Source organism: Coffea arabica, chromosome 10c (genome assembly GCF_036785885.1).
Source record: "Coffea arabica cultivar ET-39 chromosome 10c, Coffea Arabica ET-39 HiFi, whole genome shotgun sequence".
NCBI classification, from domain to species: domain Eukaryota; kingdom Viridiplantae; phylum Streptophyta; class Magnoliopsida; order Gentianales; family Rubiaceae; genus Coffea; species Coffea arabica.
In genome coordinates this window covers 48,858,733-48,873,465 of record NC_092329.1, presented here as the reverse complement: position 1 = coordinate 48,873,465, position 14,733 = coordinate 48,858,733, and the positions used below count along the sequence as shown (strand labels likewise).

Genomic DNA, 14,733 nt, shown 5'->3' with positions numbered 1-14,733 from the left:
CGTTCACCAAACCTTCATATTCCTTGATCAAGCCAGCAATGAGATTCCCTTCATGACAAGAAATGGCGACACCAATGTCGAACACTTTGTTGAGTGCAGAATCAGAGGCATCAATGTTAACCTTAAACGGCTGAGAAGAACATTTTAATTATCAAATTAGTATGGGGATGTGGTTTAATCATCATCCAAGTTTTGTAATTTGCCAAAGGAAAATATGAAGGTTAAGGATGATATTTTTATTTTATCTCCTTATGCCTAGATTTTAGATATCTCCACACATAATATTTAGACACTTGTGCAAAAATCTTTAAAAATCTTAGGCTATTTAAAATTAAAATAGGATTTTTTAATGGATGCCCAATAGACACTTGTTAGCACAACCAGATTAAATTTAACTTACTATTTTAATACACAGAATTGCAATTAATGCACCTTTTGCATTTAGATGCTTTTTTAAATTAATTACAATTTTCTAGAAAAATAACCTTTGATTTGCCAAAGACAATGCCGCCATAATCTTTAATTTGCCAAAGACAGGAAAGAACAAAATATGAATTACCATGAAAAGTACAGAGTACAATTAGGAATCATCCAAAACTTGCCATACTTCTTGGATGACTATATATTGCCTTTAAAATTTCTTATTTCCCCAAAAGGAAAATAAAAAAGAAAAATAAAGTACAATTAGGAATCATCTAAAACTTTCCTTACTTCTTGGATGACTATATATTGCCTTTAAACTTTCTTATTTTCCAAAACAGAAAAATAAAAGAAAAATAAAAAGCAAGTTCTATATAATAATCCTAAGGCCCCCTAGAAGCGTAACACCTCTTGATACATTAATCCGACTTTTCTTTGCCCTTCCTTAATCTTCCTTACTCTTGTTTCCAGGACAAGTTGGCTTGGAACTTCTCTCATGTCTTTATTATTCTGAAAAAAATATAAAAAGAAATTGAAGACATGCATGAAGAATTCTTAGTATCTTTTTTGTAGTTTGCCATGATGAAAATTGTATTGCCAAAGATTTTGTCCCACTTCAATGCCCTTTTGAGCAGAAATTCCAGAGAGCAGTGCAATGATGGCGAAGAACCGTTTCTTAAATCTGCAGACGAAGATGCATTCTCTACAGCTGGAATTTGGAGCAAACTTGGATTCCTCTGGCTTAATCCACTGTTCAAGAAAGGGCATCTTGAAAGACTTGAGTTTCAGCATGTTCCTACCATCTCACAATCAGAAGCCGCTGCTGAAGCTTTTTCTTCACTGGAGGAGTCTCTTGGTAAACAGAACCCCAACAAAACCTCGTTGTGGAAAGCCATACTCCATACTCTCTGGAGACCTCTTGCTCTGAATGCTATTTTTGCCGGTATAACTACTATAGCAAAAATCTTCATTCAACCTTACCATGAAATTGAACTTTAGTTTGCTAACTTGCCTGTGTGATCATTGTAATATGTTTCTAGGTGCCAACACAATTTCTTCGTATATCGGCCCCTTGCTCATCACAACTTTCGTAAAGTTTCTATCAGAAAAGGATGATGCTTCGGAAAACTGGCACCAGGGTTTGGTTATACCATTGATCTTCTTTTCTGCAAAAACGGTGGAATCAATGTCCCAACGGCAGTGGTATTTCGGTGCTCATCGAATTGTAATTAGACTCAGGGCAGCTCTTATGGTGCTGATATACAAAAAATCTTTGTCAGTCAAGTATGTTGGAATGAGCACTGGGAAAATCATTAACTTGATCGACGGAGATGTTGAAAGGGTTGGAGATTTATGTTGGCACATTCATGAGATTTGGTTGCTCCCAGTTCAAGTTACTTTGGCCTTGGTAATCTTGTACTGGAATCTTGGTGCTGTTCCTTCTTTTGCTGCACTTTTAACCACGATTCTTGTGATGTTGACCAACACTCCCCTGGCTAAAGTGCAAAAGCAGTTTCATACCAAGATCATGGAGGCCAAAGACTCGAGAATCAGAGCCACTTCAGAGACATTGAAGAGCATGAGAGTCTTGAAGCTTCAATCTTGGGAGTCAACTTTTTTGGAAAGGCTGCTTCAACTCAGAGGAATTGAGAGAAGTTGGGTAAAGAAGTACTTATATACATGTTCAGCAGTTGCTTTTCTCTTCTGGGCATCGCCAACTTTGATCTCAGTTGTCACATTTGGGGTATGCATCATTTTAAAGGCACCATTAACATCAAACACGGTTCTTTCAGCTCTTGCAACTTTCCGGATTCTACAAGATCCTATCTACAATCTACCAGAGCTTGTCTCTATGTCTGCTCAAGCAAAAGTTTCTCTTGACCGGATACAGAACTTCATCACAGCAGAGGATGATGAAAACTTGCCAATAGGTGATCCTGCTCCTAATTCATCAGGAGTAGCAGTTAAAATTGAAGCTGCAGAATATGCATGGGGAACAGATGATGCAAAGAAGGCCACGATCACGATCACTGATAAAATAAGAATCATGAAAGGTCACACAGTGGTTATTTGTGGTTCTGTTGGATCTGGTAAATCAAGCTTACTCTTCAGCATACTTGGAGAGATTCCTAGGATTTCTGGTGCAAGTGTTAAGACTTGTGGAACAAAAGCTTTTGTGCCACAAAGTGCTTGGATTCAAACGGGAACCATCCAGGATAATGTTTTGTTCGGCAAGGAAATGGATAGAGATTTTTACGAGGAAGTTGTGAGAGCATGTGCTTTGAACAAAGATTTTGAGATATGGCTTGATGGAGATTTGAGCAGAGTGGGGGAAAGAGGAATTAATCTCAGTGGAGGACAAAAGCAGAGGATTCAATTGGCAAGAGCAATTTACAGTGACTCAGATATAGTTTTGCTTGATGATCCACTCAGTGCTGTTGATGTGCATACTGGAACTCATATATTCAAGGCAAGAAAAAGTCTTCTAAATAATTGACTACCATTCAGTTGGCCCTAACTTTTTCTTTTCTGTTTGCAAAGTTAACTAGATCTGGTTTAAACTTTTCAATTGTTTAACAGGAATGTATAGAGAAACTCTTGGCTACTAAGACTGTAATTTATGTCACTCATCAGTTGGAATTTTTGGATGCTGCTGACCTTGTTCTGGTAAGTTAACAGTTAGTTCAATGAGGTCTAAGATTTATGCAAATTCAATAACTATTTCTTACTTTATATGCATAATCTGGATACAGGTGGTGAAAGATGGAAAAATTGTACAATCAGGAAATTATCATGATTTAATTGCTGATCCTGACAGTGAACTTAATAGACAAATCGCAGCTCACACAAAAACTCTGGATGAAGTAACTACAGTCCAACAGTTTAATCGATCACCCAAGGACAACCATCAGGACAATCAAAATGAAATTACTGGAAAAAAGTTTAAAGACTTCAATATGAATTCCAGGCTTTTGGAGAAGAATCAGCAAGAAGAAGCAAAATATGGCCGGGTTAAATGGCATGTTTACTCAACATTTATCACCTCTGGATACAAAGGAATGCTGGTTCCTATTATCCTTCTGTGTCATATCCTCTTCTATGGATTGCAGATAGCCAGCAATTACTGGATTGCTTGGGCAACAGAGGAAGAAGGCAGGGTCAGCAGTGTGCGATTGATTGGAATATTTGCTTTGTTGTCTGCTGGGAGTTCCCTCTTTATCTTGGGTAGGGCGATTTTGCTGTCAACCGCTGCAATTGAAACTTCTCAGCGCCTTTTCCTTGGAATGATAACTTCCATTTTTCGTGCGCCATTGTCATTCTTTGACTCTACACCTTCAAGCAGAATTCTTAGCCGGGTTAGAAACTTTTTAACTATTGAAGTTCATTTGTTACTATTTCCTCAATATTTGCACTTTCAGCTAAAAATCATTCGGAATATGTTTCTTTTTGTTTATTAGTCTTCAACAGATCAAAGCACTGTGGACACGGATCTTCCCTACAGAGTAGCTGGATTAGCCTTTGCTGTTATCCAGCTATTGAGCGTTATTGTCCTTATGTCCCATGTTGCATGGCAAGTCATTTTCCCGTTCCTCATTATTCTTGCCATTTCGATATGGTACCAGGTAAATACATTTCTCTTCCAGATTCCAGAACTTGTTGCATAGCAGTGATAGTACGAATATGACAAAGTTCTATACCATCAATGTATAATATATGTTCACCAAAATGTGATTTGTGAAATGCCAATGCTTTTCTTGCAGGATTACTACATTAGTACAGCTAGAGAACTAGCAAGGATGGTTGGCATTCAGAAAGCTCCAATCCTCCATCACTTGTCAGAATCTGTTGCTGGGGCTGCAACAATTCGCTGCTTCAATCAGGAGGATCGTTTTTTAAAAAAGAATTTAGATCTCATTGATAATTATTCTCGTGTTGCCTTTTACAACTCTGCAACAATGGAATGGCTCAGTATCAGGATAAACTTCCTCTTCAATCTTGTTTTCTTCCTTCTCCTCCTCATTTTGGTGAACCTTCCACGGTCTGCAATTGACCCTAGTAAGTGTTTCCTTTCCATTAATTTGCTTCTAGTTGGCTGATAAATATAAAACCATTTAGATTAAACAACTACGAGAGGGAAATTACTTATCCAAGACAAATTTGCAGGCACACTTTTGTTCTAGTATTCTTAAAAATATTTCTTCCTGATTCTACCTTAAGACGGGATGATTCCCTTTCGATGAGTAGAGGAAATTGTTGAAACCTGACCTTGACTTTTGGTTTCTTATACCAATTCCTAATCCCAATTATCTCTGGCGGTAACAGGTTTGGCAGGACTCGCAGCCACCTATGGTTTAAGTTTAAATGTACTCCAAGCTTGGGTAATATGGAACCTCTGTAATGTTGAGAACAAAATGATATGTGTAGAGAGAATTCTTCAATTCACTAACATTCCCAGTGAAGCTCCCTTAGTTATTGAAGATTGCAGACCACAACCTGCATGGCCGCTCCATGGAAAAATTGAAATTGAAAATCTCCATGTTCAATATAGTCCTTCTCTTCCAAAGGTTCTTAAAGGAATCAACTGCACTTTTCCTGCTGAAAAGAAAATTGGAATTGTCGGAAGAACCGGAAGTGGAAAGTCCACTTTGATCCAAGCTCTATTCAGGGTGGTGGAACCTTCAGATGGGAGGATTATGATAGATGGCCTTGATATCTGTAAGATTGGTTTACAAGATTTGAGATCCAAATTGAGTATAATCCCACAAGATCCAACTTTGTTCCAAGGTACCATAAGGAGCAATGTCGATCCATTACAGCAGTATCCGGATCATGACATCTGGGAGGTAAGTTGAAAAGTTGTGATTCATTTTTACAATCTAGAACCATATATGTGGAAAATAATCATCACAGGATAAGCTGATCCATCAGGTTTTGCGCAAATGCCATCTAGCTGAGATAGTAATGCTGGATCAAAGGCTTCTTGATGCACCAGGTCTGCTTCCAACAAATGGTTTAACTGCTAGGGATGAATGAACTTTCTCTGTAATCCATCCTCACCGAAAAAAAAAATGACACACTCAAAAAAGGAAATGGAAAGAATCAAAACATCTAGCTACATTTCAATACTATTTTCCTGGATTGATTTATATCTGGTCACCTGAAACAGTTGCAGAAAGTGGAGAAAACTGGAGTGTAGGGCAAAGGCAGCTCGTTTGCCTGGCTAGGGCATTGTTACAGAAGAGGAGAGTACTAGTACTGGATGAGGCAACATCTTCAGTGGATACTAGGACTGATAATGTGATCCAGAAGACAATAAGAGAAGAAACAAGTCAATGCACAGTACTAACTGTGGCTCATCGAATACCAACAGTTATTGACAATGACATTGTTTTGGTTCTTGGGGAAGGTAAGCTTATTGAAGAAAATAAAGCCAGAGCCAAAATTTACAAGCAAACTTCAGCTGAACAAACTAGATCATGCACCTTCATATGCATTTAAGGCAAAGGTCCAACATATGGTTGACTTTAGTCAGATTGAGCAGGAAAGTCTCTTTATATAACTAAATTGTCTCAAAGATTTCTTGCGGTATAGCCATGTTTTTGTAACACACATCACTGAGTCACAGTTCATTGAAGCATGATGCAACAGGCACAATTTTTCAAATGGAAGAAAGTGAAGTGAACTAAACCATGACTAATATCTCTCCAATTGCATTGTGCATATATGAAGATTTGCTTTGAATTTCCTCACTATGGTCATCTTTGTTGATGCAGGAAAAATTGTTGAGTACGACACTCCAGCACGGTTGCTTGACAATAAATATTCAGCATTTTCAGAGTTGGTCACAGAATTTTTGAGAAGATCATCCTGAGTGACTTCACCTTTCAAACAATAGGGATGAATGTATTAAGAAATCAATTACTCCAATTTGTTGCTCTAGGTTGCTTTTTTGTCAAAAAAATAAGGAAAAGGAAAAGCTCTAGTAGCTGTACAAGAAAGGGGGGTTGAGTTACTCTGATTATCTAAAACAGACATGGTACAGGCATACAACATCAAGACCAAGTGCCAAATCAAGAAGCAGTTCAGAGAATCAGAGGACACAACACTAGAGAAAAAATATTAGTAAATCATATATAGCTGTTTTCTTCAAAATTAGATCTTTTTTCTTATAAAAAAAATTAGTATATTTAGTCTATATTGGTTATTAAATCACAATTTACAACTCAGTTAAAGTAGTCAGGCTTGGTTGGATGGATGCTTATTCAGACAGATGCAAAGAAGCCATACTGGTTATTACATCAATATTTATCAAGAACTGTGTTTGTAAATGCTGAAGACAGTTACCAATATTAGAACTTGAATGAACTCGAAAAACTCGAAAGTGACTACTTCGAGATGCTACTTGAGTACCCTAATCAGACACTGCTTCAAAAAATCGATCTTTTTTTTTTCTTTTTTGTTTCTATTAATTTTTTCGTTGCTTTCAGGACAAATTAGGCATCAAACTGCCTGCATAGAGCAAGAACATTTTTCCCATGCATTGGCAAGTTTTCAGTCTTATAAACAGTAACACAAAATCGTAGTACTCATATGTCATAAATTATAGTGTGTGTGTGTGTGTGTCATATAATCCACCAATAAATTGGCTTCATTCATACCCATTTACTTTACTTTAAAAATGGAGCACAACTTAATTCACTATGTGTTTATGCGTGCAATGAAATGGTCAAATTCATCACTAGAGTGACTTTTATTTAGATTTTGGTTAAAGTCGATATATAATCTTAAGGGAAAATTGCGCTAATTGTCCCTCACGTATCACTGAAGTGAAAACTCAAAATGAAAATGAGTAATTTGAGTACTTAATAAATTTAAAAAAAAATGGATCAATTTTAGTCTCTAATCACTTCTCCATTTGAATTTTTAGCAGAATTAGTCATGTACACATCATGTGACCAATTTTGAAAGGGTAAAAATGGTATGTCACTCAGTGTTAACCAAAACGTAAGGGACCAACCACTATTTTTCTTCCATCTCCTTCAATTCTTTAATTTTCTAAACCCCACTACCGCTACGGCAGTGGTCCACCACTAAAACAGGCGACAACGAGTGGAACGACACATAGGAAACAGCCTGGCTCCGTGACAACCTCGTGGGAAAGACCACCATTTTGTATTCTGGTGGTGTTATGCGCTTGTTTGCCACATTGGTCGTGCCGGATAAAGCAAACAGTCTTTGAATCATGTGTGGCGGATGGAAGCGTCGGCTACCAACGGCTAGCCTGAGAAGCATGAACTCTTGCCAGCAAATTTTAATGCCAAGGGAAGCTTGGTAAAATTTGTTGTAGATTCATGGAATCCTGAATGCTGTCAATTGGGGACTATTGTTTCCTGTTGGTATCATCATAGCAAGGCACTTGAGAACATATCCTTGCGCACAACCCGTGTGGGTCTTCATGTTTTTTGCCAGTTATCTGCCTATGTGACTGGGGTTGCCGGTTGGGGCACCGGTTTGAAGCTTGGAAGTGAATCTAAGGGTTTTTAGTACTCTAATCATCGGAATATTGGGATTGCACTCTTTGCTCTTGCCACGATGCAGGTAGTTCATGATAGAGTTTCAATTACCACGGTGGTGGTTGAGGTGGTGGGCCTGGTGGCGGTGGTAATGAGGTTTAGAAAATTGAAGAATTGAAGGAGATGAAAGAAGAATAGTCGTTGATCCCTTACATTTTAGTCTAACATTAGAGTGATATGTCAATCTTACCCTTTAAAAATTGGTCGCATGATACGCACGTGATTAATTCCGGCAAAATTTTAACGAAAAAGTGATTAGGGATCAAAATTGATCATTTTTTATTTATTAAGGATTTTTTTCGTAACGGTACATTACAAAGTTTATTGGGGATTCAAATTACTCATTTTCATTTTAAGAAATTAAATTTTCACATTAGTGATATATGAAGAACGACTAATGCAATTTTCCCTAATCTTAAATTAGTAGCTGGTGAGTGACAGGTCGTCAGCCTGTGCAATAATAGTAATAAATATAGAACCTAACTACCACTAAAAGCAGTCAATAATTAATCCTAGGTACTGGAGCAGGGACTCTAGGTGTGCAATGGGTTACTCGATTCACCCTGTTCCCGAAGAGTTTGCTTAATCCGATATACCAGTATTAATTAATTGACAAAAATTACTGAATAGTAGACAGTGGCAAGTAGGGTCGTCTCCTCAGGGACTGGAGATATTTGTCTCTTTTTAAAGTCCAATTGATAAGGGGGGGGGGGGGGATTTTACCGGAATGAAACTAAAAATAATTAGACAATTTAATTAAAAATGAATAAATCACTAGCACAAATATAGCCGGAATTTAGTCAGGAATAAATAAATCCTAACCAAGGATGCAACTACTCAGGCACAGTCCATTTATCCGATCATTGATGCAGGAGAGGTTCACTTAATTTATTAATAGGCTAGTTATAGTCTGATGACCAATTTTTCCTTAAATTATTGATAACCAAGGTACGACCGTTGATTACCCCTAATCAGCAAATACTCCTAGGTACGACCATAGGAATTAATTTCCCAATTGCATTAATATTAGAAAAACTTAGCCCCAACCAATAACACGCTACGAGGGTTATTTAAATTAGATTGCACGTTCCCCTAATGTGTAAACACACCAGTTGCCACTAATATTAATCAATCAAACAATTACGGATTTAATTGACTAAATTGGCACGAGATTAATAAATCACATTGAACATCGGGCCCTTGACATCCAATTAATAAAATAATCCCATGAAAATACAAGCAGGCAATGTGCAAATATGAATAAATTAAGGAACGCGTGAAAACTAATTAGATCTCACAGATTTTCGGGACTGCGCCGTCGAGTTGACCCTTGACTAGATGGAAGATTTAGCCACGCCGCATAATTAAATCACCACACGAATTAATGGATTGCAAAGGCATAGCGTTTTCTATTAAGAAGTAAGGAATAAAAGGTGTTTTTCCCGTTGGGGAATTTTGTCGAACACCTGGCGTGTGTCAGAGGCCAGTCAAAAGAAGGAAAAACTAAAACTAAAGACTAGGCTAAGAAGCTAGACTAAAAGCCGTCCCTTGCCTCCGTACGTTCGTGGCCTTTAAAAGAAACAAAAGAAAGATATCCTGCGGTCCCCACCAATTGGTCACAAGCTGCCTCTTTCTTCTTAGTCTTCTTAGGCTTTGTACGTTGCCAGCTTTTGGTCAAATGGCTAGTGGTCTTTTCCATGGGCCCCCACCGAAATTGAGATGGTGAATTACCAATGCTAGGCCCTGCTGAATTGACCCTTTGTAATATGCTCTAGAAAGTCCCTCCATTTGGTAATATTTCTGCTTCACTCCTGAACTTGATTCCAAATACCAAATATGAGTAAATACCAGCAATTAACACAATATTCGTCAGGGATAGAAGGGGAAATTAATAATAAAATTACTAACAAATTATACCCTATCAATTCCCCCCACACCTAAACCATGCTTGCCCTCAAGCATAAGAAAAGTGGGCAGACCCCAAAAAGTTGACAGTGGTCATCACTCTAATCCACCATATTGCCAAGAGATTCAAGAGAAAATCATATATCGGGCACTAGTAGTTAAAATCCGAGAAACATCCCCCCAGTTAGCCTCTACCGCAAACTCCTTCAATTTCCAAATTAACTAATCTAAGGAAAAGGAATGACACACAGCATTTATCAGCTAATGGTCCAAATATTCACACAAGTCCCCATATGGAGTCCATAAACCAGCAAGCTTCCCTATTATGTATTCTCTCTTTTTTTTTCCTTCTTCTTTTTTTTTTTTTTTTTTTAAAAAAAAAAACACATAATAATATTCGACACACGAGGACTTAGTCTCTAGCCGCCGGAGCCTTTTGACGCGAACTCCGACATTTTTAGATGAAGGAGCCCGGTTACTCGGCTCCTACCGCTATACAACCACGTACTCATATAAAGTGCCACCTTTTGACGCGAGAATCGACACTTTTAGGTGCAGATTCCCGGTTACTCGGTAGTAGCCAATAGAGGAGTACAGTCAAGCTTATTCACAGCTAATCAAAGCAGAAACGCAAAATAACAGCACTAACAACTAAACATAGGGGCAGCTCGCCTCATTATTGCCAAACCTGGAGAACTGGAGTCAATATTGGACCAGTTCACATTAAAATGCCAACAGTCATTCCCAATGCCTAGAAAAGTTAACACGGACATCAAAAGAACCAAGCAGTTCGATATTCACCAAGGAGACATCTCGAATCCAACCACACTAACCCGATACATTATATTTAAAAAAAAGAACTTGGCAAAAGTAGAACTAGAGTCAATAAACATTTTCTTCTTTTTTTTTTTTTTTTTGGTCTTTTTTCATTTTTTTTCGTTTTTTTTTGTTTTTTTTTTGGATTGTTTTAATAGTCACCTAGGATTAAAACTAAGAATTAAAACTAGAATTGAAGTAAAACTAAAAACTAATAAAACTAGAAACTATTAAAAACTAAAAACTACTAAAACTACTAAAAACTAAGAACTAAAAACTACTAAAAACGGAAAACACACTAGCACCACTGTAGACCCATTCCCCCCACACCTAAATCACACAGTGTCCTCAATGTGACAAATAAAAACAAAAGTGAGAGGGAAATGGACCAAACTTCCCTGAAACCGGGTCATAGCGGAGGGCGAGGTGGGAATGGAGGTGCAAAGCCTGTATGCATCAGGAACTGTGCCAAATTCTGTGCTATGCCGGCGACATTGGCGTCGACGTTGGTCATCCGGGCCTGCAAATCCTGAACCTGCTCCCGGAGTTGCTGCCATTCAGAAGTCCCATGCGGTGGAGGCGGCGCAGAAGAAGATGGCCCAGCTGTGTCCTCGGCTGATCCAGGAAAGGAGGAGGAACCTGCCCGGGACGAATGATGCGCACCCGGAGCTCTAGGTGGTCCAGGGGGGATGAACTGGTAGGAACCATCAGGCAGGCGCTCGATGACTCCCATCCTCTCCAAGCAGTCTGCGTCCAAGAGCTCCATCTCGCACGCCAAATGTAGGTCGTGGTCCTCCAGGTCAAGAACCCCCAACTGTATCGCCAAGTGAGTGATGTATGACCCAAGGATGAGGGGTTTGTTCTTCTTGGCCAAGACGGTCTTGAACTGTGCGGCCAACCAACACCCCAAGTTCACCTTGACATTGTTCTTCATACTCCAGAAGAAGAAGAATTCAGGGCGAGAGAGTATGCCAGAGCTGTCCTTGCGCCCCGAGTAGCTGTAGGCTAAGAACCGCTGAACATAGCGGGCACTAGGGTCCCTAAGAAAGGAGCTCCTAGATCGGGAAGGATCGTAACGCTGCTGGTCGACGGACATTTCTTCCCACACGTCATGGTAGTGGGAGAGGAACGGCTCTATGTAGTCACAGGCACTCTCGGCAAACTCCCTACTCCCAGCATACTCTCTAGTGGCAAACCCAAATGCCCGATTGAATTGGGTAATGGAGAAATTGAACTCTCGACCCATGAGCCGGAAATGAATGACCTGTGGTGTGTCAACGGTGTATCTCGTAGGTAACTCGAACTCAAAGGTGGAGTAAAACTCCCGAGTCAGCTCGACAAAGGCGGGGCATAAGACATCTAGATATGAGCGCCACCCGATGGCTGTAAACATTCGCTCGACTTCCTCTCGTATGCCTAGACCCATGACGGTTAATTTTTCCCAAGTCTTACTTGGTGTAATACGCCGCTCGCAGACCTTAGCATATCTCTGCTGATCGGCGGGTCTAGTGAAGGTTAGGTGCCCCCCAAAGTGAGTAGGGGTATCTACCTGAGCACCCCTACCCCTACCCAACCGGGTCCGAGCACCAGAAGAGGAAGGTAGGTTGGTAGGTGTATTCACAGGAATGGAGGCTTGTGGAGCAGGCTGAGAACGAGGAGGCCTAGACCTAGAGGATGATTTTGGTCTCACCATGTCCCCCAACAGTGAACTCAGACCAACAAGAAGCTTTAACAGGTATAGAAACCAGCAAATGCAACTAGCAAAGGAGATTCAGCAGAACAAAGCAAGAATGCCCAGTAGTAACCCAATCAAAAAGAAGTTTTTCAGCAATTAAAGATGCCCAGTCAAGGCCTTCCCACTTCAAAAGTTGACGCAATCAGTCAGAGGTCCCCCCCCAACAATGAAATTGTGCAAGACGAACCCCACAACGTAAGTCAACTGGCACAGGATCTGAGCTCAATATGCAATAGCAAAATTAACGCAAGCAAAGCCCCCGTAAAACCCCAATAATTCCTCCAGCATACAAGCAAACTAGACCTCAACACATTGACTCACATCAGCAATATGCCAGCTCACGCCAAAAATTTCAACAAATGGCTCCAGTTGGCCAACCAATTGCACAAGTTCACCCAATTCCAAAATTAAAATAGCAATGCCAAGCAAGAATAATCCAACCAGTACCACTGGCGGAAATCAACAATTGAGAAAATAAACTCCAACCGTCACCAATACCTAATGTGGAAAATCCGAAACAGTAACAATCAATATTAGAAATTGGGGAATAAAGTCCAAATACCTCCACCTTGGACGATAACCAAACGACAGGAGGCAGCAGCAGGCGGCGTGTGGCGACTGTGGAGACGAGCTGGAGCCGAAAGTGAACTGAGCAGAGAGGCGGCGTGGGTCTGGTCGAGGAAGAAGGTGGCGCGCGCTAGGGAGATGGGCTGGCGGATGTGGCTCGCGGCGCTGGAGCGGTTGCACGATGGCCCTACAGCAGCGGCGGCGTGCGAAGGAGTTCTGTTGGTCGGCAGCGTCGGCGTGGGATGGCGGCGGCGAGCAGCGGCGGCGTGCGAAGGAGATCCGTGGTCTGGCGTGCGGCGATGGGGTCTCGCGCGACGTGAGCAGATTTGGTGGTCGGGTCGGCAAGCTCGATGCGGGCGGCAAGTGAGTACGGGCGTCGGACAGAGCAAAACAGAGGAGAAGAAAGAATGAAAAGAAAAAGGAAAGAAAGAAAGAAAGAAGAAAGAAAAGAAAGAAAAAGAAAAGGATTTTTTTTTCTTCTCTCTTTCTTCTTTTTTTCTTTATTTTGGAAAAGAAATTGCTATGGTTTTAGGGGAAAAATTTTTCTTCTCTTTGTTTTTTTCTTTTTTATTTTATTTTATTGTATTTATTATTATTATTTTTTAAATTTTTTTTAATTAATTTTTTTAAATTTTTTTCATCATTCGAATAAATGAAATAACAACAATTTTTCTACATTTTTTTCATTTTATTTCTTTCTCTTTATTTGAATCCTTACCTTTCCCGCGAACGTGACGCGGGCACGTCATGAGGGCAGGAGAGCTCCCAGAAGTTCAGAAATTCCTGATCGTGAGCGTCCCGCACATCACCACGCGGGCACGTCATGAGGGCAGGTTGCCTACAAATCAGCAAAAACGAAAATTAACACCCAAAATCAGTCAAATTCAAGGAAAACATATTTAAACAATGACACGAAACCAACAAACAATTAAAAGAAACAATTGGGTTGCCTCCCAATGAGCGCCTTTCTTTAATGTGTTTGGCTAGACATTGTCCAATAATTTGCTTAAACTAAGCAAGTAGGATCCTCCAAGTGCATCACCTCCACCCGTTCAGTTGGAACCCCTTCATAATATGGTTTGAGACGATGACCATTCACTACAAATTTCTTCTCAGCTTTCAAACTTTGGATCTCGACTGCACCATAATGGAAGACATTAGTCACAACAAAAGGGCCAATCCAACGAGAACGTAGTTTACCTGGAAATAACTGCAATTTGGAGTGGTACAGCAGAACTTTTTGCCCACACTCGAATGTCTTCCTTGAGATCTGTTGGTCATGAAAAATTTTATTTTTCTCCTTATAAATTACCGCATTCTCATAAGCTTCATTGCGGATCTCCTCCAACTCCTGTAATTGTAACTTCCTTTGGACTCCGCCCTCCTCAATATCCATATTGCATTGCTTAACCGCCCAAAATGCTTTATGCTCGAACTCTACTGGAAGATGACACGGCTTACCGAATACTAACCTATAGGGAGACATCCCTATAGGTGTCTTGTATGCCGTGCGATAGGCCCAGAGTGCATCTTCCAACCGTTGACTCCAATCTTTCCTATCGGGGCGCACCATTTTCTCCAGGATGGACTTTATCTCCCGATTCGACACCTCCGCTTGACCATTGGTCCGAGGGTGGTATGACGTTGAGACCCTGTGGAGTACACCATACTTGCGAAACAACGCAGCTATGGTTTTGTTGCAAAAGTGCGTTCCCC

At 40.1% G+C, this 14,733-nt stretch overlaps 1 protein-coding gene across 1 annotated transcript; it reads left to right on the top strand.

Annotated features, from left to right (window-relative positions):
- The first annotated feature begins 827 nt into the window (after positions 1 to 827).
- Positions 828 to 6,836, top strand: LOC113713488 (putative ABC transporter C family member 15). Its single transcript, XM_027237217.2, has 10 exons — positions 828 to 1,363; positions 1,461 to 2,890; positions 3,001 to 3,087; positions 3,174 to 3,776; positions 3,879 to 4,043; positions 4,182 to 4,476; positions 4,744 to 5,264; positions 5,350 to 5,413; positions 5,588 to 5,827; positions 6,195 to 6,836. Exons 1-10 carry the CDS (start codon positions 1,000 to 1,002, stop codon positions 6,290 to 6,292), a joined length of 3,867 nt encoding a protein of 1,288 aa, XP_027093018.1. The 5' UTR covers positions 828 to 999; the 3' UTR covers positions 6,293 to 6,836.
- The last annotated feature ends 7,897 nt before the right edge of the window (positions 6,837 to 14,733 follow it).

Bases quoted from the DNA above. Each gene is read 5' to 3' on its own strand.
- LOC113713488 (XM_027237217.2), top strand. From the start codon at position 1,000: ATGATGAAAATTGTATTGCCAAAGATTTTGTCCCACTTCAATGCCCTT. The intron at 3,088-3,173 runs GTAAGTTAACAG...ATCTGGATACAG, and splicing joins ATGCTGCTGACCTTGTTCTG to GTGGTGAAAGATGGAAAAAT. The intron at 5,265-5,349 runs GTAAGTTGAAAA...CTGATCCATCAG, and splicing joins CGGATCATGACATCTGGGAG to GTTTTGCGCAAATGCCATCT.